Source organism: Capricornis sumatraensis, chromosome 12 (assembly GCF_032405125.1).
Source record: "Capricornis sumatraensis isolate serow.1 chromosome 12, serow.2, whole genome shotgun sequence".
Lineage (NCBI taxonomy): Eukaryota > Metazoa > Chordata > Mammalia > Artiodactyla > Bovidae > Capricornis > Capricornis sumatraensis.
Window position 1 is genome coordinate 25,624,325 of NC_091080.1, and position 26,037 is coordinate 25,650,361.

The window sequence follows — 26,037 nt, forward strand, 5'->3', positions numbered from 1 at the left end:
CTATCCAAGCAGCAAGTGTCTGTGAACCAACTCGTTGTTGCAGATGTAGTTGGCTAAGACACTGTAAAGAGGCGGGTCCCTCACCCAGCATAACTGGTGTCCTTATAAAAAGGGGAAATTAAACCAACATTTACTTGGCCTTGTAGGCTCTGAGTTGCAGCCCGCAGGCTCTCTAGTTGTGGCTCACAGGCTTATTAGTTGCTCCTTGGCATGTGGGATCTTAGTTCCCAGACCAGGGGTCGAACCTACATCCTGTGTGTTGCAAGGCCGATTCTTAACCAGTGGACCCCCAGGGACGTCCCTGGAAAGGGAGCATTTGATCCAGAGGTATGCACACAGGGAGAACGCCATATGAAGACTGCCAGAGACAAAGGAACTCTAGAAGCTGGGAGATGGGCCTGGGCCACATTCTTTCCACACCCTTGATCTTGGACTTCCGGCTTCCAGAACTGAGCCGATCAGTTTCTGTTGTGTAAGCCACCCCGCGTGTGGTCCTTTGTTACAGCAGCTCTAGCAAGCTAACACAGGGTGGGGGCTGGGTTTTTCTAGTTCCCGGTCTCCTGGCTGCTTTCACTACATCCTTCATCTGTGAGGGGACTCACTCTTGCTCATGAAGTAGTCCCTGACTGCTGGGTTATTCTCTCTGGCCCATGATAACACACACACAGAGCAACAGCGGCAAGCGAAGTTGGAAATGCAAAAACTCTGTGAAATATCGCATCTAAGTAAGTGCTGGCAACGAGATATTTTAATGGCTAAATATTTAATATTCATTATACATTTATTTGGCTGTTCTGGGTCTTAGTTGCAGCATGTTTGACCCAGTTCCCAGACCAGGGACTGAACCCAGGAACCCCAGCGTTGGGAGCTCAGAGTTCTAGCCACTGGACCACCCAGGGAAGTCCCTAAAGATTCTGAAGAAGTATTTATCTGTTGGGCTGTGCTGGGTCTCAGTTGTGGCACACAGGATCTTTAGTAGCAGCATGCAGGATCTTGTTCTCTGACCACAGATAGAACCTGGGACCCCTGCCTCAGGAGTGTGAAGTCTTAGCCACTGGACCACCAGAGAAGTCAGAATATTTTAAAACAGGGAGCTGACCAAACCCAATGCCTCTTTGAGGCCACCTGTTGACAATCTCTGCATTAATGGGGTGAGTCACGCTTTTAGGCTTCTTGGAAGGAGCAGGACCAGGGGAGGCCCTGGCTGATGATCCTAAGTGCTCACAGCTGGGAAGCCCCGCGCCGAGCGCTTCCACAACACCATCTGTTCTCATCCTCCAGCTGCAAGCTCTGTTCTGAGGTTGCCATCCTGTTACTGAGGAGAGAATGGAGTCCCAGAGGGGCTCCCTGCCTTGGCCGAGGTCGCACAGCCGGCATGTGGTGGTGCCAAGACCCCCACCTGGACCATCAGCTTCCAAGGCACATGTGGGAGAAATGTCGGGGCTTTGAGACGTGGGCAGGCTTGGAGGGTTTATTTGCTGCTGAGACTCAACCCCGGAGCTTCTGTCTCCAGCGCCTGGTAGGAGAAAGGGCCCCTGCCCACACCCAGCAAAGGTATAAACCAACAAGCTCCGTAAATGTGGAGGTTGGCCCGTGACGCTTCGCTCCCCATAGCGGTCACTGGCAGCGCTTGTGGCTCACCGCCTGGCAGCGGAGTAACTGTAGTACTAGCTGGTGATGCTATGTGCCAATAAGACGTGAGAGTCAGAGGGAAAGTGACCGGTAGGGCCTGCTGCTACCAGCCCGACCACCCCGGCCCTACCCCAGGAGCACTGTTGTCTGGGTTTGGAGTGAGGATGGGACTTTGGTGAAGATTTGGAGGCAGGAGAGCCCAGCTGCAAAAGTAGGGTTTGTGTGTCTGTTCACAGCAGGGATTGGCTAGTTGCTCGGCTGAGCCAGGAAGAAGGGGTTTCCCACACGCTTTTGGTTCAGGCTGCAGTTGGGGTCATTCTGGAAAGTCTGTAGTATCTCGGATATAGGAAAGGCATGCTGTACAGGACCACCCAGCTCCTGAACCCCCCTTTTCTAGAAACTACTGCCCCTCCCCATGCTTGACATCAACTAGGAGCTATGGTTACAAGACATAACCCCGCCCTCCCTACCACACTGGATTGAACCTTGAGTGACCTAATCAAGCCAGGCCAATCGGAGACCACTGGTCTTTGAGAAAGCTCAGGAGACAAAGCCACACAAACTGAGATGCCTAGAAAACACGCCTTTGGAATAAGACGAGTGTCGCTGAGCTGAGACAGTCCTGGCTCTGGAGGCCTCCCACACACCGGCCCTTTCTGGACTAGAGACCCACTGCACCTTCCACCCAGATCACACGTTTCCCATTTAGCTTTACCTACTCGAGTTGGTGACTGTCACCAGTGCCCAAAAGGGGCCCAGAGATTGAAGAGGCTTTGACTGTGGGTCCTTTTGGGCTTCCCCGCCCCGAGCTGGGGGACTGGCTGCAGGCTGGTGCTGCTTTACTGAGCGAGTGTCCCTCTGCCTTGGCAGGGGCAGAAGAGGGGGTGTTTGCGAGGCTACTGTTTCTAGACCCATTTCACAGGTGAGGAAACTGAGGCAGGAAACTACATGCCCAAGGTCACACAGTCAACAATGGCTTTGAGATAGTCTGTGTCCTGAGTCAACTCAAGGACTAGAAAGAACTTCTGCATTCAAATGACCAGAAGAAGCCAGCGGGACATGGGTTGACATGTATTCTCTGAAACAATTTGCCTCTGATACCCTCAGGGCACATGCTTAAGTCTTCTGTGCCCAGCCACAGACGCTTTCAGCCCTGTCTCTGCCCCCCCACCCCCCACAACTCAGCCCCACCAAACCAAGGAGCTGTGATAGGTACCAAATCACAAGCCAGCTCTCAAAGCCTAGGGCTTTGGGGGTTTCCTTGGGGCGTCTGACAACTCCATCTCCCCCAGACATTTAGCACCTGCCGAAGCCCCTCTGGGACAACTGGGTGATGGCCTGAGCTTGGTGGGAGCGAGCCCCTGCTCGGACCTGTGCCGCCTTGTTGGCAAGATCTTGACGCACCATGTGAAGCTTTCCAAGTCGGGGATGGTCAGTAGCCTCAGGATCCTACTCATTTTCCCCAGAAGGATCTGGATCTTCTGAGCCGTGGGACTGACTTCCATCTCCAGGACTGATTTCTTTTTCATTTCGCTCAGCACCTCCAGGGTAATGTACTGGGGAATTCACAGAAGGCTGGGTGAGGATTAATGTGGCCCGAACACCACGTGCCCCCCACGAAAGGACTGGGACCCTGTGGTCAGAGTCTTCCTGGACCCTTCCAGGACCGAATCTCTCCAGGGCAAACCTGAGTGCCCAGTCCTGCCACCAGTGACGTTTCTTCTGCTTCCCCAAGACACTTGACCCGTGCCTCTGGACACACGGGCTACGGTGATTGGGCTGAGGCCACATGCCAACCTGACCCCAAACCAAAGGCTGTGCCCTCCTGGGGGCGTCTGGTGCTCCCCATGGACTCCCTAGTGCAGCAGAGGACAGCCCTGCCACAGCCAGGGGGCCAATGTCTGCCCATGAGCCCCACCTCCCTCTGGGGCTCCCCTGGGGCCTGTCCAGGATGAGGATGTCAGTCTCCTCCGCTCTGAATCTCAGGGTCTTCAGATGTCAGCTGACTGCCTCTTTTGTTTACATTTATTTTTAATGGGAAGATAGTCGCTTTACAGTGTCGTGTTGGTTTCTGCCATACAGCGTGAATCGGCTGTCAGTGTCCCCCCTCTCTTGAACTTCCCTCCCATCCCCCACAGCCCACTCCTCTAGGAAATGATTGCCTTTGTACACGGTCACACGGCAGGTCCATGAAGCTGGCCTTGTTTCCCTAGGGGCTGGGCTGAGGCAGAACATAGCCCGGAGGCCAGGGCGTGGACCACCCCCAGCCCGCAGTGGCCCAGGAGCAGGCGGTTCCCCGCCTGGCAGACCGAGGTGGGGAGTTGGGACCGAACCTTGTACTTGGTGCCCAGGTTTAAGCAAATGTGCTTCTCGTGGTGGGTGAAGTGGAAGATGATTTTGTCCTGGCTCCTGATTTGCACCTCGACGTACTGGTTGATTTTCAGGGAGATGGGCTGGATGGGGGGCGTGTGCACGTGGAGGCTGAGATCCCACCAGTTCCAGGCCTTCTGGTATTCATCTTTGGCGAAGTAGTAGCCCAGGTTTTGGCTCAGGCTCAACCTAGACCAAGAAGGCATCAGACAGCTGCGGCGCTGGGCCCGGGGTGGGAGGGGGTGGGAGGGGGTGGGGGCGCGGCCTCCCCCAGCGATGCAGGCCTGCCCTTCCCCCTCTCCCGCCTGGCTCCACCCCCAGAACCCAGACAAGGTGCAGCCCTTCAGCCCCAGCCTGCCCCTAGCCCCTCACACCCAGTCGCTCCTTTCAGTTCCGGGTCAGGTGTGCTTTTGCCCTCCTGAAGGCTTTGCTATGCTGCTCCTTCTCCCTGGAGAAAGTGTTCCTTCTAGCCTGTGTGGCACAGTGGGTTCTAAGTCTAGGCTTGAATGTCACCTCCTCCAAGAAGCCCTTCTTGACCAGCCCCTCTGGGTCCCAGTATGACAATTCACCCTTAGTTAGGTTTCTTCGTATAATTTACTAATACACATTAATTCTCATTATCTGCTGTAATTAGATTCCATAAAGTTGCCTCAGACACGGAGTTAGCAAATAGTAAACCATTGCTCCCCAGGGAAAGAGGCGTGTGTATACACATTATGGGGGCTTCCCAGGTGGCTCAGTGGTAAAGAACCCGCCTGCCAATACAGGAGACACAGCAGACGCGGGTTCAGTCCCTGGGTCGGGAAGATCCCCTAGAGGAGAAAATGGCAACCCACGCCAATATTCTTGCCTGGAGAATCCCATGGACAGAGGAGCCTGGCGGGCTGCAATTCATGAGGTCGTAAAAGAGTCCGACATGACTGGGCAAGCACCGCAGCAGCACAGACACATGGATAGGCTCGCGTCCTAGAAACACCCCATCCTGGTTCCCACCAGCCCCAGGGCGGGACTTCCCAGCACCCCCTGCCCTTCCCTTCCCGGCTCCATCCCCTGATTCCTGTGTTAAGAGCTGCATCAAGAAAGCAGAGCGGCTGGGAACGTGCACACCAGGCAACTCAAATTCTGCCCGATATGTCCTGGAGACTTGACAGAACTGAACTATCTTGAATAATGAGAACCGGCCATTCTTGCTTATCATCCGTCCTTCCCACCAATATGGAAACATAATTGGAAGTCCAGAGTGCAGGGTCCCCATCCGTGTGGCTCCCTGGGGGATGCTGTCCCCGAATGGCACCTGGTGCCCGCGTAACCCAGCTGTGGGTGAGTGCGGACTGGTGGGTTCCTCCCTCTCCCAGCCCAAGCCCTGCTCTCCTGCAAGCATCCTCTCCTGGCATTTCAGGCTTCTGCTTTTCACATCCCACCAGGTCTGTCCTGAGAACCAATGCAGGTTTTCTCGGGAACTGAACACAGATGGGGAGAGAATCTGAGCCCTGGGCTAGTCAGGAGAAGGCGGGCTTTGGGGGAGCCTGGGTCACTCAGATCACCTGCCAGGCCTCATCCGAGCTGTCCAGGGGCCTTTAAGTTCGGCTCAGAGGGAGAGACCAGCTCAGACCTGCTCAGGGCAGCCTCGGTCACCTTCAATAAGGAGGACTTCTGGTCAGCCCCCAACACTAGGTCCTCCTGTTGCTTCCCACTGCCCATTGAGCCAAGTGCAAACTATTAACTCCCTTCACCGTTGAGCCCAGCCTGTTGACCACACCTCTCTTCACCTAGAGGAGAAGCTGTGATGCATGTAATGAATTTTAAAAACCTAGACTTTTGTAAAGCAATTATCCTCCAATTAAAAAAACAAAAGACAAAACAACCTGGACTCTGGAGTCAGACTTTCTAGGTTCATAGCCTGACTTGGTCACTTGCAAGCTGGGTGACTTTGGGCCAGTTAATTAAACTCTCTGTGCCTCAGCTTCAGTGGTAAAATGCAGATAATAACAGTATGTTGCTCATAGGGTATTTGTGAGGATGAAGCACCTGTACAAAGAAGGCCCCACCCCAGACGGACAGAATCGGAATCTTGAGGTGGGGGCAGGGAACAGCCTTCCCCCAGCTCTCAGCACCACCCTTCCCTTGGGTTTGGGTGTGCTGCCGTAAGATGTGGTTTCTCTTGCAAACTTTATTTGATCATTGAAAATAATGCTTTAGTTCAAGCCGAGTCAAAAATTCCATAAAACCTCTTTCCTGGGACTTTATGTATAACTTGGGGCAGACGACTCATCATTTTTTCTGCACCTAAGTTAAAAAAAATAAAGTCTGACACTGTTTCCGCTGTTTCCCCATCTATTTGCCATGAAGTGATGGGACCAGATGCCATGATCTTCGTTTTCTGATTGTTGAGCTTTAAGCCAACTTTTTCACCCTCCTCTTTCATTTTCATCAAGAGGCTTTTTAGTTCCTCTTCACTTTCTGCATAAAGGTGGTGTCATCTGCATTTCTGAGGTTATTGATATTTCTCCTGGCAATCTTAATTACAGCTTGTGATTCTTCCAGCCCAGCGTTTCTCATGATGTATTCTGCATATAAGTTAAATAAGCAGGGTGACAATATACAGCCTTGACGTACTCCTTTTCCTATTTGGAACCAGTCTGTTGTTCCATGTCCAGTTCTAACAGTGGCTTCCTAACCTGCATATATGTTTCTCAAGAGGCAGGTCAGGTGGTCTGGTATTCATGGGAAATAGATGGGGAAACAGTGTCAGACTTTATTTTGGGGCTCCAAAATCACTGCAGATGGTGATTGCAGCCATGAAATTAAAAGATGCTTACTCCTTGGAAGGAAAGTTATGACCGACCTAGATAGCACACTAAAAAGCAGAGATATTACTTTGCCAACAAAGGTCTGTCTAGTCAAGGCTATGGTTTTTCCAGTGGTCATGTATAGATGTGAGAGTTGGATTGTGAAAAAAGCTGAGTGCTGAAGAATTGATGCTTTTGAACTATGGTGTTGGAGAAGACTCTTGAGAGTCCCTTGGACTACAAGGAGATCTAACCAGTCCATCCTAAAGGAGACCAGTCCTGGGTGTTCTTTGGAAGGACTGATGCTAAGGCTGAAACTCCAATACTTTGGCCACCTCATGTGAAGAGTTGACTCATTGGAAAAGACTCTGATGCTGGGAGGGATTGGGGGCAGGAGGAGAAGGAGACGACAGAGGATGAGATGGCTGGATGGCATCACTGACTTGATGGATGTGAGTCTGAGTGAACTCCGGGAGTTGGTGATGGACAGGGAGGCCTGGCGTGCTGCAATTCATGGGGTCGCAAGGAGTCGGACACGACTGAGTGACTGAACTGAAGTTTCCTTATCAAGAAAATAAAAGCAGATTTTCCTCACGGTCTCTTCTGTTTCCAAAAGTTAACGACATTTAGGAGAAGAGCCCCTACTGTGTGTAGCAGATACTGTTGGAGATAAAGCTTCTTGCCCCCATTGCTTGCTGCTTCTTGTATACAGTACTTTCTTCTCACTTTTAGACATCAAATTCTTTCTTTTAAAAACACTTTTCTTGTTGACATACCGTTGATTTAAAATATTTGTGTTACACTGAGGAAACCAGAATTGAAAGAGACATGTGTACCCCAGTGTTCATCGCAGCACTGTTTATAATAGCCAGGACATGGAAGCAACCTGGATGTCCATCAGCAGATGAATGGATAAGGAAGCTGTGGTACATATACACAATGGAGTATTACTCAGCTAATAAAAAGAACACATTTGAATGAGTTCTAATGAGGTGGATGAAACTGGAGCCTATTATATGGAGTGAAGTAAGTCAGAAATAAAAACACCAATACAGTATATTAATGCATATATGTGAAATTTAGAAAGATGGTATTGAAGACCCTGTATGCGAGACAGCAAGAGAGACACAGCTGTATAGAACAGTCTTTTGGACTCTGTGGGAGAAGGCAAGGATGGGATGATCTGAGAGAATAGCATTGAAACATGTATATTAGCATATGTGAAACAGATTGCTAGTCCAAGTTTGATGCATGAGACAGGGTGCTCAGGGCTGGTGCACTGGGATGACCCAGAGGGATGGGATGGGAGGGTTTTCACATGTAAACCCGTGGCTGATTCATGTCAATGTATGGCAAAACCCACTACAATATTGTAAAGTAATTAGCCTCCAATTAAAATAAATAAATTTTAAAAAATATTGGGTTAGTTTCAGGTATATATATATAGCAAAGTGACTCGGTTTTATATACAGATTCTTTTCCATCACAGGTTATTATGAGATATTAAATATAGTTCCTTGTGCGATACAGTACATCCTTGTCATTTATGTTATGTATAGCGGTGTGTATCTGTTAATACAATATTCTTAATCTGTCCTCCTCCCACCCTTTCCCCTTTGGTAACTATAAGTTTGCTCTCTTTGTCTGTTTCTCTTTTGGACAGAAATTCATTTGTATTATTTTTTAGAATCCACATATAAGTGATATATAATATTTGTCTTTCTCTGACTCACTTAGTCTGATACTCTCTAGGTCCATCCGTGTCGCTGCAAATGGCATTATTTCATTCTCTTCTATGGTTGAGTAATATCCACCGTATATATCTACACACACACGCACACACACACACACACACACGCACACACGCACACTACATCTTCTTTATCCATTCATCTGTGGATGGACTTCTTTTTTGGATCAGATTTTTCACCTTTTCTGGATATATGACCAGGAGGAGGGCTGCTGAATCATATGGTAGCTCTATTTTTAGTTTTTTGGGGAACCTCCATACTGCCTTCCATCGTGGCTGCACCAATTTAAATCCCCACCGACAATGTAGGAGGGTCCCCTTTTCTCCATACCCTCTCCAGCATTTATTATTTGTAGACTTTTTAATGATGGCTATTCTGACTGATGTGAGGTGATATCTCACTGTACTTTTGATTTGCATTTCTCTAATAATAAGTGATGTTGAGCATCTTTTCATGTGCCTCTTATCCTTCTGTAGATCTTCTTTGAAATGTCTGTTTAAGTCTTAAAGACTTTTTTTTTTGTTAGGTTGTTTGGTTTTTTAAATATTAAATTACATGAGCTGTTTGTATATTTTGGAAACTAACCTCTTGTTGGTTGCATCATTTGCAAATATTTTCTCCCAGTCCATGGGTTGTCTTTTCATTTTGCTTATGGTTTCCTTTGCTGTGTAAAAGCTTTCAAGTTTTATTAGGCCCCATTTGTTAATTTTTGCTTTAATTTCTTTTGCCTTGGGAGACTGACCTAAGAAAATATTGTGATGATTTATATCAGAGAAGGTATTGCCTATGTTCTCTTCCAGGAATTTCGTGGTGTCATGTCTTATATTTAGGTCTTTAAGCCATTTTGAGTTTATTTTTGTATATGGTGTGATGGTGTGTTCTAACTTTGTTGATTTATATGAGGCTGTCCAGCTTTTCCAACACCACTTGCTGACCAGACTGTCTTTTCTCCATTGTATAGTCTTGCCTCCCTTGTTGAAGATTAATTCATGGTAGGTGTGTGGGTTTATTTCTGGGCTCTCTGTTCAGTCCCAATGATCCATATGTTTGCTTTTGTGCCAGGACCACATCATTTTAATTACTGTAGCTTTGTAATATTACAGACATCAATTTCTATACAAATGGCCCTCCAGGAAGAGCAGATACACCTGAGAACAAAGTAGTCAACTAGCAAATGGTGTTGAAAACCTCATAACAGGGAAAACATTCCTAAAAACCAAGGCCTGGAGGGTGAAAATATTTCTTTGAATTAAAATTTGGCCTTAACTATCCAGAAGTATAAAGTTGGCTCAAGAGAATATTCATTCTCCACTTTGTGAGCACTAGAACAGAAGGCAAGGGGAAAATCCTGAAAAGACAGTTCTTATACCAAAGAGATGGAGAGAAGTTCTAAAGTGACTGAGTTACCTTGAACGGGTAAGATGAGGTTCCCTACCATTACCAGAAACGGGAACATAACAGCCAAGTTAGTTACAATGACATTTTTAGAAGTTATGTTTTTAAAATACAATACACGTATCTCTAGAGCACTAACCATACCTTTCTCTCCGCAGCACCTGGAACAGAGGGGGCACTGGGTCTTTCTAAGGTCATTCTAGTCAAGTCTGATTCTTAAGTGAGAGGAGACGAAACCCAAAGCTTACTCCAGCTTTTGAGGCTGTGATTGCTATGTCCTGGAGGGGAAGCGATGGTGCAAAAAGGCTGGGGCACCATCTGAGGTCAGGGACCCGTCTTACAAGCTCATCACGACGCCCAGCTCCCCATGCGCGGGTTGGACGGATGAATTCTAAGCGAATGAGAGAGAGAGAAAGAGAGGCTTACCCAGAAAGAGGATGGCTTTGCAGACTGGGAGTCAGAACCTTAATCACAGTGCTTCTGCGCAGGGAGGGGTGTTTGGGACTCATGCCCCAGGCTTACCAGATGTCTCCATTTTCATCATGGAAGGTGGCATGGCCAGAGTTGTTGATAAGGGCCCGGATGCACGTTTTTGCACTGTCTTCCAGAATGATGTACGTGAGCTTGCCCTCTTTGATACTGAGGATGAGCATAGCCAGGTGTCCTGATGGGTAACTGGGAGATGGTTAAGGCACAAGTAGTCCCTTGGGGTCCCTTACAGAAAGCAGAGAGCCCTGCAGAGCAATGCAGGCCCCAGTAAAACCCATGCCCCGGCCCCGAAAGACAGACTTTCCTGGCATCGTATGTGTCCCTGTGTTCCAGTGGATACTATATCTGGCCTGATCCATCAGGAAAGAGAATTTGGAAGATAATCTCATCGGGGTAGAAAGTTATTTTTCCGTCACCTTGAAGTACCTAGGGAGAAGAGAGAAGACTGTGTTGTCACCAGAAGGCTTGACATGGATCTACTTACTCTCTGATTCCTGCACGCCACCCACCCTTCACTCCCCGACCCATCACCACCCAACTTGCCGGGGATTCCAGAAGGGAACCTTCGCAGGGGCTTGGTTTACCTGTCTCGGTGTTGAGGAAGCTGAAATGGACCACTCCATTGTGTTTGTGTGTGCAGATTTTAAACTATCTTTTCAATCTAATGATTATCAGTTATATTAATTTCACAGGGCTACCACAGCAAAGTACTGGGCAATTTTAAATTGTAGAAATTTATTCTTTCACAGCCGTGGAGGCCAGAAGTCTAAAATCAAGGGGTCAGAAGGGTCAGTACTTTCTAGAGGCTCGGAGGAAGAATCGATTCCAGGCTCTCTCCTAGCTTTAGGGATGACCTGCCGTCCTTACTCATCTTGGTTTGTCTGTGCAGGGTTCCGACATCTGGCTCCATCTTCCCTGAGTCACACTCTTCACTGTCCTTCATAAGGACGCCAGTCATACTGGGTTAGGGGCCCACCCCACTCCAGTATGACCTCATCTGAACTAATTACCAACTTTCCAAACAATGTCATAATCTGAGTCAGTGGGGTTTAGGATTTAAACATATCTAGGGAGGCACAGCTTCACTGATAACATTAGTATATTCAGGTATTGTATCTCTGTTTGAATCAGTTTTAGTGAATTCTATTTTTCTAGGAAATTATTTTATGTAAACTTTCAAATTTATTGTCATAAAATTTTGTGATATAATATTTTCAAGAACTCTCTACTGTCTCTAAGTTGGGATTCCCAGGTGGCTCAGTGGTAAAGAATCCGCCTGCCTATGCAGGAGATGTAGGAGACGTGGGTTTGATCCCTGGGTCGAGAAGATCCCCTGGAGGAGGAATTGGCAACCCACTCCAGTATTCTCTCCTGGAGAATCCCATGGGACAGAGGAGCCTAAAAGGCTACAGTCCACGGAGTTGCAAAGAGTCGGACACGACTGAGTGTGCACACATGTGCGTCTCTTAGTCATGTCCTTGTCTTCATTCTTTATAACATATATGTTTTCTTTTTTTTTTTTTCTGAATCATTTGCCTGGAGATTTGCTTATTTTACTCATTTTTTCAAAGACCCAGCCTTTTGGTTTGCTCGTTCTAATATTTTTTTGTTTCCCAGTGCATCAATGTTTGTTCCCAGCATTATTTTCTACATACGGCTGCTTTCTCTGGGTTTTCTATATTAGACTATGTAGTTTCCTTCTAATTCCTTGAATTGAACATTGAGCTCATTGATTTCCATCTTGCTGCTTCTTCATGACCCTCTTCCTCCTCCTCTTCTTTAAGATAGGCATTTAAAACTATAACATTTCTCTCAAAATTTTAGCTCTTTCCTCCAAGTGTAGATACTCACCTTTCATTTCATTCTGAGTATATTAAAATTTCCAGTATGCTTTCCTCTTTGACACACAGGTTATTTACAGGTGTATTTTTGAGTTTGCAAATGTACGAGTTGCTTTTGGCTATGTTGTTAATATTACCAATTAAAATCCACAGGGTTGGGACTTCCCAGGTGGTCCAGAGGTTAAGAAACCACCTTCCAATGCAGGGGAGGCAGGTTCAATCCCTGGTCGGGGAACTAGGATTCCACGTGACTCAGGGCAATTAGGCCTGCAAACCACAACTGAGACCCAACACAGCCAAAAGTTTATATAGAGATACTACAAAAAATCCACAGGGGTAAGGCAGCAGAGTCCATATGATATCAGCTTCCCACCCACACCTCCATCTTTGGCTGCGCTGGGAATCACTTGCGGCATGTTGGATCCAGTTCCCTGACCAGGGATGGAACCCTGGCCCCCTGCATTGGCAGTGGGGAGGAGTCTCAGCCACAGGACCGCCAGGGAGGCCCTGGTATCAGCTCTTTAGTGTTTGCAAAGTGTTCTGTGGTTACATGTGTTGCCACTTACTGTAGCTACTTCACTTGTGCCTGAGAAGGATGCATGTCCTCCAGGCCCCCGAGTCCCCGTCAGACATTGAAAGGCAAGCCTTTTCTCCTGCTTCCCGCACCCCACTCACTCTCGCCATTCTCATTTTCCAGCTTCTCTTTCTGTATTACCTCCCTTACTTTCTCATGTACCCTTCTACGTGTGTATGTGTGCTCAATCATGTCCGACTCTGCTACCCCATGGACTGTAGCCGGCCAGGTTCCTCTGTTCGCGGGATTCTCCAGGCAAGAATACTGGAGTGGATCGCCGTTTCCTTCTCCAATATACTCTTATATACTCTAGGTTTAAATCCTGTACATATATACTTCTGCATTTAAATATTGTACATTTGAAAGGACTTTTTTATAAAACATTTTATTTGAATTTCCCAGGTGTTTGTAGCAGGATGCCTTTTCCGGTCATGTTTTACCCTGTGTTACTCTAACTAGGTGTCAGATCAGTGGCTTTCAAGCTCCTACTTTTAATGACGGAAGAATCCTTCACTCAAGAGAGCTCACTGCAGAGTCCCAAAATCTGAGACAATGAAAGAAAAAGGTGCGGCTGGTTGATGAGGAGCTGCTGTGGACTCCGCGGGGCGTGGCCTTCAGTGCCCAGGAACCGCTCCACTAGGTGATGATGGAGATCCTGTAACAGACTCTGTCCCTACATCCAGCGTTTGCACTCAGCACGTGACTTCCACAGCACCGTGACCCTAGAGGAGGCGCTATCATTTCCCCCGCTTAAGAGAAGCGTTCCACTAGATGGCACTAGTGGGAAAGAATCGGCCTGCCAGTGCAGGGGACGCAGGAGACGCAGGAGACGCCGGCCTGATCCCTAGGATGGGGAAGATCCCCCTAGAATAAGAAACGGCAACCCGCTCCAGTATTCTTGCCAGGAAAATCCCATGAACAGCGGAGCCTGGCGGGCTACAGTCCATGGGGCTGCAAAGAGTCAGACATGACTGAGTGAGCTACACAAGGCTATCAATGAAAGAGGAGCCAGACTCCCTCAGTCTGTCCCTGCCACCCCCCAGCCAGCAGGCTCACCCTTGGAAACACACCTCCCGCCATTAAGCTCCCAGCCACCTTGCACATTTACTCTACAAATCACTGCTCTCTCTCTTTTTTTTACCCTAAAGAAAGCACTTTATAAGGACATCTATGGTTGGTTTCTTCCCGGGAACTGGTAAGAAGCTTCTAGATTTTGCTCACTGGGGAGGATTTTATATTTTAGTTCTTACTTTCAAAAGCCACCGGAAGCCAGAATTTCTCGATACACTTTCTTCTCATCAAATTCACTTGTCATGGAATGACATTTTCCTAAAAACAAGAAGCCACAGGCAAAGAAAAATCCCTGACACAGAGATAGAGTTGTTCCACTTTCCCTCGCTGGGAAATATATCACACAAAGCGAAAAGGATGAATCTAAGAATTCTGGCCTGAGCAACTGAGAAAAAGCTGTATTATCGCTTAGTAAATTGGAGAACACACGAGACTACTAGAAACTAACATTTATGTAACATCATGCAGGTTTAAAGCACCTCTGCATAAAATGTAGACTTACGTTTTTCCAACAATTTTGTGGGATAAGTATGGTCTTATTATCTTCACTTTACAAGTCAAGAGAGTGAGACCCAGAAAAACATACATGATGGTCTTAAACACAGAGGTTGTGTTATTAGCCAGGACTACTTAAAAAATATGCCCAGTCAGACAGCTTCTCCCCACCTCCGCCACCAGCCTAGTAGAGATGCACGTCGTCTCTCACCTGCACTAATACCTGGCTTCCAGCTGAACTTTCTGCCTTCACTCTTGCCCCCTTAAGCCTGTTCTCCATAGAGCAGCCAGAAAGATTCTGCTAGAGCTTAAGCCAGAGGATGTTCCCCCTGCTCTGGCCCCTCCAGTGGCTCCAAACCATCTTTTGGATAAAACCACGACCCACAAGGCTCTCCCTGACCCAGACACTGAGCTCATTTCCCATCCCTTTCTCACTTGCTCACCGCCGTCCTTGAGGCTAAGGGCCTCAGGGCCTTTGCATGTCTTAGCTCTGCCTAGGACGCTCCTCCTCCAGGTCTCTAGCGGCTCACTCCCTCTTTTCGTGCCTGCCTAGGCTCAAATGGCACTTCTGCGATTGCACTAAAAGCATGACAGTTACTCCTTTCTCAGCCCAGCAACTCTGGAGCCCCTCATCCTGCTTGCCTTCCTGCGGCAATACCTAATAATACCTGCCTTAGCACTGAACAGAATTTTGTGCGTTGACTGTTCAGTTCAGTCACTCAGTCGTGTCCGACTCTTTGTTGACCCCACGGACCGCAGCACGCCAGGCCTCCCTGTCCATCACCAACTCCTGGAGTTTACCCAAACTCATGTCCATTGAGTTGGTGATTGCCATCCAACCATGTCGTCCTCCGTCACGTTGACTGTGTGCTCAACTAAAACGTAAGTTCCATGGCTCCCAAGGCGTTGTTCACCTTGTAGCTCCAGCACCTAGAAGAGGGCCTGGGGCATTGTACGTTCTCACTATATATTTACAGAAAGCAGAGAGTCCATCACAGCTTCCTACTTCCCCCTTCACTGCCTTTTTTTTTTGAACTCTGGACCTTACTAGCTCATGTGACTAATTGGGACTAGTTTTCACTCATGGCTTTATAGTGTCCATCTTTATAAATATACCATGTGATTGGCTTTTACAGATAGGCTATATTTTTTAGAGCAGGTCACAGCAAAATTGAGTAGAAAATACAGAGATTTCCCATAAACTCTCTGCACCCCCACACACATGCGCAGCCTCCCCCCACTATCAACATCCCACACCATGGTGTACATTTATACAAAGAATCTACACTGCATATCACCATTACCCAGAGTCCATAGTTTACACTGGGGTTCACTCCTGGTATTCTACATTCTGCGGGTTTATACAAATATATAATAACATATGGTTTTCCCTGGTGGCTCAGCTGTAAAGAATCCACCTGCAATGCAGGAGACATAGGTTCAATCCCTATGTTGGAAAGATCCCCTGGAGAGAGAAATGGCAACCCACTCCAGTATTCTTGCCTGGAGAATTCCATGGACAGAGGAGCCTGGCGGGCTACAGTCCATGGGGTCTCAAAGGGCCAGACGTGGCTTAGTGACTAAACAGCAGTAATAATGACATAGATCTACCGCTACAATACAGAAAGTATGCACGGCCCTAAAAACCCTCTGTGCTCCTCCTGTTCATCCTTCTTCCCAAACACCTGCCGACCACTGGGTCTTTTCACTGCCGCCGTAGTTTTGACTTTCCCATACTGTCATTTAACTGGAATCATACAACATGTAGCCTTTTTGGACTGGCTTCCTAGACTTAGTGATACACATTTAAGTTTCCTCCACGTCTTTTCATGGCTTGATAGTTCATTTCTTTTCAGCACTGATATTCCATTGTATGGATGTACCACAGCTCATATACACATTCACCATGCAATTGCTTTTGGATATAGATTTTAAATTTGTTAAGGGAGGGACCTACAAATTATAGATTTCCTTTCCTCTACTCCCAATCCCACCCAGTTGTTTACTGTAGGCCCTGCAAAGAGAAGTGTTTCAATGACAATGACCCCAGTTAAACTCCTGGCCAATCTGTGATAAACCGCACACTCAGCTGTGCCTCCGGTATATGGGACATATTTGTCTTGTTTGTGTTCACATTGTGTATTGGTCCTGACAGCTCTCTGAGGGCATGTGTAGATGTCCCACCTGAACCATCCCCAGCCCCTCCACCCCCAGTTCAGTTCAGTTGCTCAGTCGTGTCCGACTCTTTGTGATCCCATGGACTGCAGCACGCCAGGCTGCCGTGTCTATCACCATCTCCCGGAGCTTACGCAAACTCATGTCCTTTGAATCAGTGATGCCATCCAACCATCTCATTCTCTGTCATCCCCTTCTCTTCCTGCCTTCAATCTTTCCCAGTATCAGGGTCTTTTCAAATGAGTCATTTCTTCCCATCAGGTGGTCAAAGAATTGGAGTTTCAGCTTCAGCATCAGTTCTTCCAATGAATATTCAGGACTGATCTCCTTTAGGATGGACTGGTTGGATCTCCTTGCAGTCCAAGGGACTCTCAAGAGTCTTCTCCAACACCACAGTTCAAAAGCATCAATTCTTTGGCACTCAGCCCTCTTTATAGTCCAACTCTCACATCCATACATGACCACTGGGAAAACCATAGCTTTGACTAGATGGACCTTTGTCAGTAAAGTAATGTCTCTGCTTTTTAATATGCTGTCTAGGTTGGTCATAACTTTTCTTCCAAGGAGCAAGCATCTTTTAATCTCATGGCTGCAGTCACCATCTGTGCAGATTTTGGAGCCCAAGAAAATAAAGTCTGTCACTGTTTTCACCGTTTTCCCATCTATTTGCCATGAAGTGATGGGACAGGATGCCATGATCTTCGTTTTCTGAATGTTGAGCTTTAAGCCAACTTTCTCACTCTCCTTCTTTCACTTTCATCAAGAGGCTCTTCTGTTCCTTTTCGCTGTCTGCCATAAGGGTGGTGTCATCTGCATATCTGAGGTGATTGATGTTTCTCCCGGCAATCTTGATTCCAGCTTGTGTTTCATCCAGCCCAGCATTTCGCATGATGTACTCTGCATATAAGTTAAATAAGCAGGGTGACAATATACATCTCTGACATACTCCTTTCCCAATTTGGCACCAGTCTGTTGTTCTATGTCTGATTCTAACTGTTGCTTCTTGACCTGCATACAGATTTCTCAGGAGGCAGGTAAGGTGGTCTGGTATTCCCATCTCTTTCAGAATTTTCCACAGTTTATTGTGATCCACACAGTCAAAGCCTGTGGCATAGTCAAAAAAGCAGAAGTAGATGTTTTTCTGGAACTCTTTTGCTTTTTTGATGATCCAGTGGATGTTGGCAATTTGATCTCTGGTTCCTCTGCCTTTTCTAAATCCAGTAAATCCCCACCCCCACCGCCAAACAAACAAAAAAAACCCTGGACAAAATGCAAACACCAGGGCACTGCCACAATTACCTTAATCTTGCTGTTGATCCAGTCTGTATCTAGTTCTAACGTCTTCGTACGGCGAACAACACGACGAGCTTTTTTGACTTCTTTCTCTGGCTCCACCTCCTCCTCCTCATCTTGTGGTGGTATATTACAGAAGTGAAATGTGAACGTGCTCTCTGCCGTCCTTTGGCTAACTATGGCTTTGGTAGAAAAGAGAAAGAAAACTTAGATCTATTTCTCTGAAGGAACCCAAAGAGAGTTTGAGAAGTTGGGATATCGGCCATATTTCCCCAAGCTCTCTCATTTTTTCCCATTCATTCTTTCATCCCACACACACTTATTAAGGGCCTGTGAGGTGCCAGCTCAGTGTCAGACGCCTGACCCCACGGTGAACACCATCCAGTCCAGACTTGGGGATGCGAGGGGTGACACACCAGCCACGTGCCAGGAACAAGTGAGGCTGCTGAGTCTGGTAATTTCAAAAAACAGGCTAAAGTGGAAGTCATTAAAATAAAAAGGAAACATACCTTAAGCATGCTATTTTAACTTAAAACACAAATGTATACTAACAGTATTTTAAATTTTATTTTTAATTGGAGGACATTGCTTTCCAATGTTGTGTTAGTTTCTGCTGTACAACAAAGTGACTCAGCTATACATATACATATATCCCCTCCCTGTTGAGCCTCCCTCCCACACCACCATCCCACCACTCTAGGTCATCACAGAGCACTGAGCTGAGCTTGCTGTGCTGTATCAGCAGGCTCCCACTAGCTAGCTATTTTGTACATGGTAGCTAACACACCAATTTTAAGTGCAGGACTCTGTGATCACGTTTGCTCAAACCCCATTCATAATTTATTATCTATCACTTTCAACTCTGGCAATTTCTACATAGTCTGAGTGCAGGATTGGACTTGAAAAAAAAAATGTATATCCCCCAGCCTTTTGTGTGTTTGGTGTACGCCTAGTTCTAAGCACTATTTATAAAGCTACTTTCTTATTGAGTCTTCTCAAAAGCATTCCACTTAGTTTTCACAGCAGCAGCGAGTTTCTTTTTCATCTTCATTCTGGTTCATTTTTATAACTATTGAATTTTGGAGTAAGCTACTAGCAATGGCCCCCCCACTCCAGTACTCTTGCCTGGAGAGTCCCATGGGTGGAGAAGCCTGGTGGGCTGCAGTCCATGGGGTCGCGAAGAGTCGGACGTGACTGAGCGACTTCACTTTCACTTTTCATTTTCATGCACTGGAGAAGGAAATGGCAACCCACTCCAGTGTTCTTGCCTGGAGAATCCCAGGGACGGGGGAGCCTGGTGGGCTGCCGTCTATGGGGTCGCACAGAGTCGGACACGACTGAAGTGACGCAGCAGCAGCAGCAGCAGCAAGGACTCTTCCCCGGGGGTTGGTCACCAGGGGGCGCCGCAGTCGGAGGCGCGCAGTCGCTATCAGCCAGGATGTTCTTCCCGCAAGGGGGCCGCTCCCTCCGCAACTAGATTTGGGGGAGGTCAGTTAGAGAGCTTGGCTGTCCCACCACTGGGGCCAGCACAGCGTTGGAGGAGGTGTCGGAGACGACGTGACAGCTTGTTGACTCGGGAGCTGGACGGGGCATGGAAGTCTCCCCAACCCCTTCCCGGTCCTTGGAATGTACCTCCTGCCCACGGTTCCCACACTGGGAACCCTTTGCAAGGATGTAGCCTCGTGGGCACTATGTTGTTGAGCCCACCTGGATGGATGCATCCCTGAAGCCAGGTAAGGCCTCCATTTAAACTGTAAGAGTCTGGCTGGTGGAGGTGGAAATCTACAAGTCGTGCGCCGCCGGAGACATGCGCACGTCGGGTGTAAGTTCTCTTGCAAGCAGTTCTCTTGCTTTTTAAACCTGCCGCCTACAGTGTGCAGGGGACTGCCTCTCAGGTCTTTCCTTGCCCTCTGCTTCTTCTTGTTGTTCAGTTGCTCAGTCGTGTCCAGCTCTTTGCGACCTCATGGACTGCAGCACGCCCTGTCCTTCACTGTCTCCCGGAGTTTACTCAGACTCGTGTCCATGGAGTCGGTGATGCTATCTTACAGCAGCTGATTTAGAATTTCACCCCAGGAACTCTGAGGTTGCCAACACAGAGGGCAAGGTGCCATCGGAGCTCACAGGGATCCTGTCCAGGCCTGGAGGTTGTGCACAGGGTGGAAATTGTCTCTAGTTTGCCAGGTGGAATTCCTAGCATAAATGCTGCATGGTTGAAGGCTAGCTTAGTAATAACGGGTCACTCTGGAGAGATAGGCAGGGCTAGGTCGTTCCTTTATTCACTCACTCAGGAAATATCCATTGTGTTCACCTATGCCAAAAGCTGTCCCAGGTACCGGGGCTGGCACGGTGCCTGCTGCTCGTACTCATAGGGGAGATGGACGCTACACAAGTGAACAGGTGAAAACTTCACCTGCTGGTGGCTAGGTGTGCCCCGAAGAAACAGGAAGCAGATGAGAAGAATGGAAAATGATTTTGCGTGTGTGTGCACACTGGTTTGTAAAGGGTAGCCAAAGAAACAGTTTCTGAGAAGGTGACTTTTAAGCAGAGACCTGAATAAAGTGAGGGAGCAAGTCACAAGGATATTGGCGTGCAAAGTGCTCTAGCCAGAGGACCGCACGTTCAAAGGCCCTGTGGCAGGGAGGCCTGCTCATGTGATGAATAACAGAAAAGCCAGTGTGTCTGGAATGGACAAGAGCAAGGGCCTTTGAAGCCACGTGGGAAAAATGTGGAATTTTCCTGGAGGTAGTGGAGGGCCATGGAAGTGTTTTGAAAAGATTTTGCTGGAAAGAATGTGAAGAAAGGACTGAGAAAGGAGAGGATAGGAGTCAGGGACACTGGGGCAATGAAGGTGTCTAAGGTTGGTGTTGGTGACGTTGGAGAGGTGTGGGGTGGGGCTTGCGGAGAGAACACAGCTGTGTGCCGCTGAGGAACAGGAGGAGGCTGCTGCTTAGAGCTCAGAGAGGAGCTTGTCCTCAGGGAGATGAGGAGAGAGGTGGGCGGGGGCAGAGCCGATGATCGATGAGAGTGCTTTGTGAGAGGTTTGGACGCGGGCCTCAGTCTCCCTCGGAGGAGCCCTCCTCCAGATCTTCCTTCCAGAGTGGAGGCGATTTGTCTGCGGGAGGCGGATGTGAGCCCGGCTGCTCTTCCTGAGGGTAGCCAGAAAGGGACAGAGAGCACGCCTGAAATGGTGATGGTAACAAGGGACACGGATGTGCTCATTCTTTTCCCCTGTCAGAAGGCTAGAATCACGGGTTTTCTGGTTTGTGCTGTATAACCAGCTCTGTCTTTAATAGGGGGAGGTGTTAGGCTGCCTTTCTGAGCCTCAGTTTCCTTAAAGTGGGGTCAGGCTGGCTGCAGAGACCCGTCAGGTTCCTCTGAAGTGATGCTGCTTGGAGGCCACTGCCTGGAGATGGGTCGCAGGCCTGTGTCCTTCACACGGGGAGCTTTGGGGTCTGGTGGCTCATGACGTGAGCTGTGTAGCATCTCCCACTTCTTTTCACCCACAGGAGAGGCTATGTAATTTCAAAATGCAGGTATCCTTGTTTTAAAATTATTCAAGATTTCAGGGACTTCCCTGGTGGTCCAGTGGTTAAGACGCTGCCCTCCCAGTGCAGGGTGCACGGTTTTGATCCCTGGTCAGGGAGCTAGAACCCTGCGTGTTAGTCAACCAAAATAAATTAATGAAGCATTTCAAGACAGTGGCTGCTGAGCATTAAAAGCAAGCACAGGGTCCTAAGTGTGGGGGCCTGCGTACCTGCACAGCTCACATGCCTGCGAAGCTATCCTTGGCTTGGAAATCGGAGGGTTCAGAGACAAGGGGCTGCCCACAGCAGTCATTCTATAGGACTTAGGTCAGGGGCATATACTTACTGGTATGGGGGGAACCTGGGGCTTTGTCCTGGCTCAGCAAGAAAGAGCACCGTGATGGATGAGGTGTGTCAGCTGTGGCTGTCGTTGCCAATTCTATGTCAGTGGGATCTGGTCATCTGAAAGATGTTCCAGCTGGTGGTTTGGAGTTTCTGAATTAAGTAGCCTGGTAGTTTAGGCTCTTGGCTCAGACTTTTTGATTAGACCCTCAAAGCTGGCAAAGTCCATGATTGGCAAGTCTTAACAGCTGGAACTCCAATGCCTTTTGGTTCAGTTCAGTTGCGTCCGACTCTTTGTGAACCCCATGGACCACAGCATGCCAGGCCTCCCTGTCCATCACCAACTCCCAGAGTTTACTCAAACCCATGTCCATTAAGTTGGTGATGCCATCCAACCATCTCATCCTCTGTGGTTGCCTTCAATCTTTCCCAGCATCCGGGTGTTTTCAGATGAGTTCTTCTCATCAGGTGGCCAAAGTATTGGAGTGTCAGCTTCAGCATCAGTCCTTCCAGTAAATCTTCAGGACTGATTTCCTTTAGGATGCCTCTAGTATCTGGTAAGGGGCTATTTCTTTCTTAAACTTTGTGTTAATGACTTAGAACCTCCCCCAATACAGGTTAGATGCCTTCTTGTGTGGTCCCATAGTATCCCCTTCGCACCAAAGCATTAACTATTTTATATGCAAATTCCCTGCTTTCCTGTTTATCTTTGCCTCCTGCCCTCCCTGCCACCCTCATCACAATCAAAGGATAAGCCCCGAGTCCCAGACCGTGTTTGGCTTGCTCAGTATTTTAATCCCCGGCAGCTGAGACTTCACTGGCCCAATGGACGCTCAAGTGAGGGAACAAGCATTTCTGCCTCCTTGAGCGACACAGGGGAAGGTGGAAGGAGAAGCACCCAGGGGATCCAGGTGATCGGATGGAAAATGGGGAGAGGAGCTCTTACTTTCACGTTTCCTCATAATCCAGAGGATCGTCTCCTTGTATTTTTCAAAATTTTTCTTTAACCTGAAAGGAAGGTGGATCGTCTTTAAAAGCTGAGACCGAATTTGTGTTTACATGTCATGCTACGGGACAGACAGAGCTGGGGCCGGCTCCATCGTTTCCTAGGTGGAGCCTTGGCTGGATGGCTCTGGCTTTGCAACCGGCTTTCTTCCAGTCTGTACTCAGGAATAAAGGGCCAGCACTTGGTGCTGTGCGTCCCTCCTGGCCTTCAACCTGGGCACCTGGGGGCTGACCCCAGATCTTTCCAAATGAATTCCGTAGGGTTCCTCTTGGGAATGAAGCCAGGGTTGGGAGATCCAAAGCCAGCCAAAGCTGACTCTATGAGTTCAGCTCGTGCAGGCTGTTTGTTTTGTGGCTTGAGCACATTTCAGTAAAGTCTTATTCAGAAATAACTTAGAGAAACAGTATTATTTGTGATCGGGACACAGCCACCTGAAACTCCTTTGCACTGAGTAGGAAAATTTCAGATAAACTCACTCAAAAATGACTCACCATGAAAGCCACATTAAGGCACAGCTCTTCAAAATGATCAAGCCTTCAACTCTCCTTTCATGTCAATATACAAAGCGAGTCATCCTGGCATTTCAGTGGCTGGGACTGTTTTCCTGCCAAATAAGGGTGGTCTCCGGAGACAGCAGCCTTTCCTGGTCCTCAGATCAGAGACCTTTGGAAAGGGAATCTGCCGGAAGGAGGGAGCTTCCAAGGCTTAATTGGATCTGAGCAGAGGGCCTTTGACATGGCAGATTTTAAGTTCTCGCTTCGGAGTCCTCGAAGAGAGTGTAATAATTTAACCCCGAGCAACCTCAGGAAGCAAATACCGTCTGCTGGAAAGGGCTGGACTGTTTTGCCTGGCGGAAAGGAGGTTTAGTGTCTGTACTTTAGAAGCTATTTGCAAGTTGAGAATGAGCTCCTCACGGTGCCAAGGGTTCCTTGTTTTATTTGCAAGCACTGTGAATGGAATTGAAGCAGTTACCTCGCCTGCCATCACTTGTGAAAGAACAAGGAGGAAGAGGGTGGGGTGAAGCCTGTCCAGGCTGACAGCAGCATGCCAGGTTCATGCAAGAGTTAGATTCCAGTGAGGGGATCCCTCCAGAGGCACCCAGTGCCCTTTGGGGAAGGTTCTTTCCTTGGTTCTTTGCTCGGCTTTGCAAGCTAATGGAATCCTTACTAGCCTTGCTAGTAAGGATACACACTACTGTATAGACCAGCGCACAGTAGGTGCATTCACTGGGTGTAGTTAGGTTAGAATGAGCCTTAGTTATGGGCTTAAATGAGAAAGAAGGGGGGAAAATGTAACCTAGAATGTAGGATAACCTGCAACGGTGTTATTTGGGATTTTTTTTTTTTTTCTTATTTTATGAGGATCTGAAAACTTGGGTGTTCTTTGTATTTTGCATTGTGTATTTAGCCTTCCCTTTTCCTAGAGAAGCCTTAGGGGTCTCTGGCCCCCGGACTCTGTTGAGCCCAAAGCAGAAGTTGCTGACAGTCAGTCTCTCCCTGATTTGGGGGAGTCTTCATTCAGCAAGGAGGTTATGCATGGTACCCCATGCCCCACAGCCTGTTCCTCGGAGCCCCTGCCAGAGAGTGTCTCAGATGCCTGACCATGTACCTTGTTCAACAAGGCTTCTGACAGCTGGATAAGTGAAAATCCTGGCTTCCTTGTGCCACAGGCTGGATGTAGAGATGGGGTTCTGGAACATTTTGTGACTGGGGTCATGCCAACTAGAAAGATTTGGTGCCAGCAGCCATCAGCAATAACTTTATCACTCCCCAAGCCCCTGGCATGAATCCCAGGTCAGTGACGCTTGGGGCTTATCCCCCTCGAGGAGTATGGAGAAGCAATGGCTAGCCTAGGATGAAGCTAAGGAATTTCTTGGGGAGACGCCCATGAGCTTGATCCCCCCACTGTCCCTTCTTGTCAAAGGCTCAGGCGTCGGAGCCTTGCCTCTCAGACTTCTGCACAAGTTCACAGTCCCTTCAAGACTTTTTCTTGCCTGGGATTTCCAGCCTGTGTCCCTGCTCACCTTTGATGCTATCTTGCACATCCCCTGTTCATAGATTTCTTTGCCTTTGAGTTTTGGCAGCCGGATCATCCTGTCCGCTGGCCCCCAATCTTACCCTTGTCCTGTGTCGGGCTTGTGCCAGCTCTTTGACACAAGGGAGCTTCTGGACGCTGGTCTTCCTCGTGCTCTCTTGGCCCAGTTAATACTTTTCTCTGCCGCTAGCTTTGGTCTGCCTCCACCCATCGACCAGTATCTTCCCAGTGACCACCAGTTCCATCCCTCTTGTCACTTACAGAATTCCCAGTTTCCTTCTGGTTTCACCCTCCAGATGACCAGTCAGGGGAATGGTAATATCCTCCTCCAGTTCATCGCGAACAGCCATTTCTTTGAGCACGGTCCTGAACACCGACTGATAGGAGGTGGTTGAATCCTGCAAAAGAGTTAATCTTTAATGTATATTAATCTTCATCCACCGCTATTTAACTTTGCATATCTATTCTTGCTTTCTTTTCCTCTCAAAATACTTGTTAGTTTTGTTTTCATTGCTTTATTTCCCACTTGGCACCTTGCTTTCATTTTGTTTTCCAGTCTGTGCTTTCGTTAGGTTTGTTTTTAACTAGTAAATATAATTTTTGATTTCCTTTGTTCGCCGGGTCAACCTACTGTATTTTATTTTTGTTGGACTGCTTTGACTTTGCTTATGGGTGTATATATATATGTGTGCATATTCCGTTATTTTAATTATTAGTTGCCTGATTTTGTGACTGCCATTTGTCTGGGGTTCATCTTTGGTTTCTTGGTTTAGGGTATTAATGCCATAACAAACCACTTGTGGAATCTTCGTTCCTGGCCAGAGATCAAGCCCTGAGCCTTTCGGGTGGGAGCCCTGACTCCAAGACCCCAGACCACCAGAGAACTAAGCCTGCTGCTGCTGCTAAGTCGCCTCAGTTGTGTCCAACTCTGTGCGACCCCATGGACGGCAGCCTGCCAGGCTCCCCCGTCCCTGGGATTCTCCAGGCAAGAACACTGGAGTGGGGAGAACTAACCCTATCAAATAGCGAGAACTCACGCAAAGGAAACCACTTGAAAACAAGACCCGGCATCACCTAACCACCAGTATCACCCTGTGCACCCTCATCTAAACAACAAACAAAACAAAAACACAAACCCAATCATCGGCAGACAGGATTACCACGCCCATCAGAGGAAAAACAAACAAAAACTCAGCACAAATCTCAGCCTATACAAGCTTACACAAACCACTGGACCAACCTTACAAGGGCAGAAA

The 26,037-nt window shown here is 48.0% G+C and overlaps 1 protein-coding gene across 1 annotated transcript in view; it reads right to left on the reverse strand.

Annotated features, from left to right (window-relative positions):
- ERICH6B (glutamate rich 6B) overlaps nt 1-26,037 on the reverse strand; it is a 54,337-nt gene continuing 28,300 nt past the window's right edge. Inside the window, exons 3-10 of the mRNA XM_068984755.1 lie at nt 25,043-25,179; nt 22,688-22,749; nt 17,882-17,991; nt 10,767-10,852; nt 10,460-10,612; nt 3,966-4,191; nt 3,037-3,188; nt 1-61 (exon numbers count right to left, since the gene is read on the reverse strand). Of these exons, the coding sequence (XP_068840856.1) occupies nt 1-61; nt 3,037-3,188; nt 3,966-4,191; nt 10,460-10,612; nt 10,767-10,852; nt 17,882-17,991; nt 22,688-22,749; nt 25,043-25,179 (987 nt within the window). The remainder of the gene's footprint in view (nt 62-3,036; nt 3,189-3,965; nt 4,192-10,459; nt 10,613-10,766; nt 10,853-17,881; nt 17,992-22,687; nt 22,750-25,042; nt 25,180-26,037) is intronic.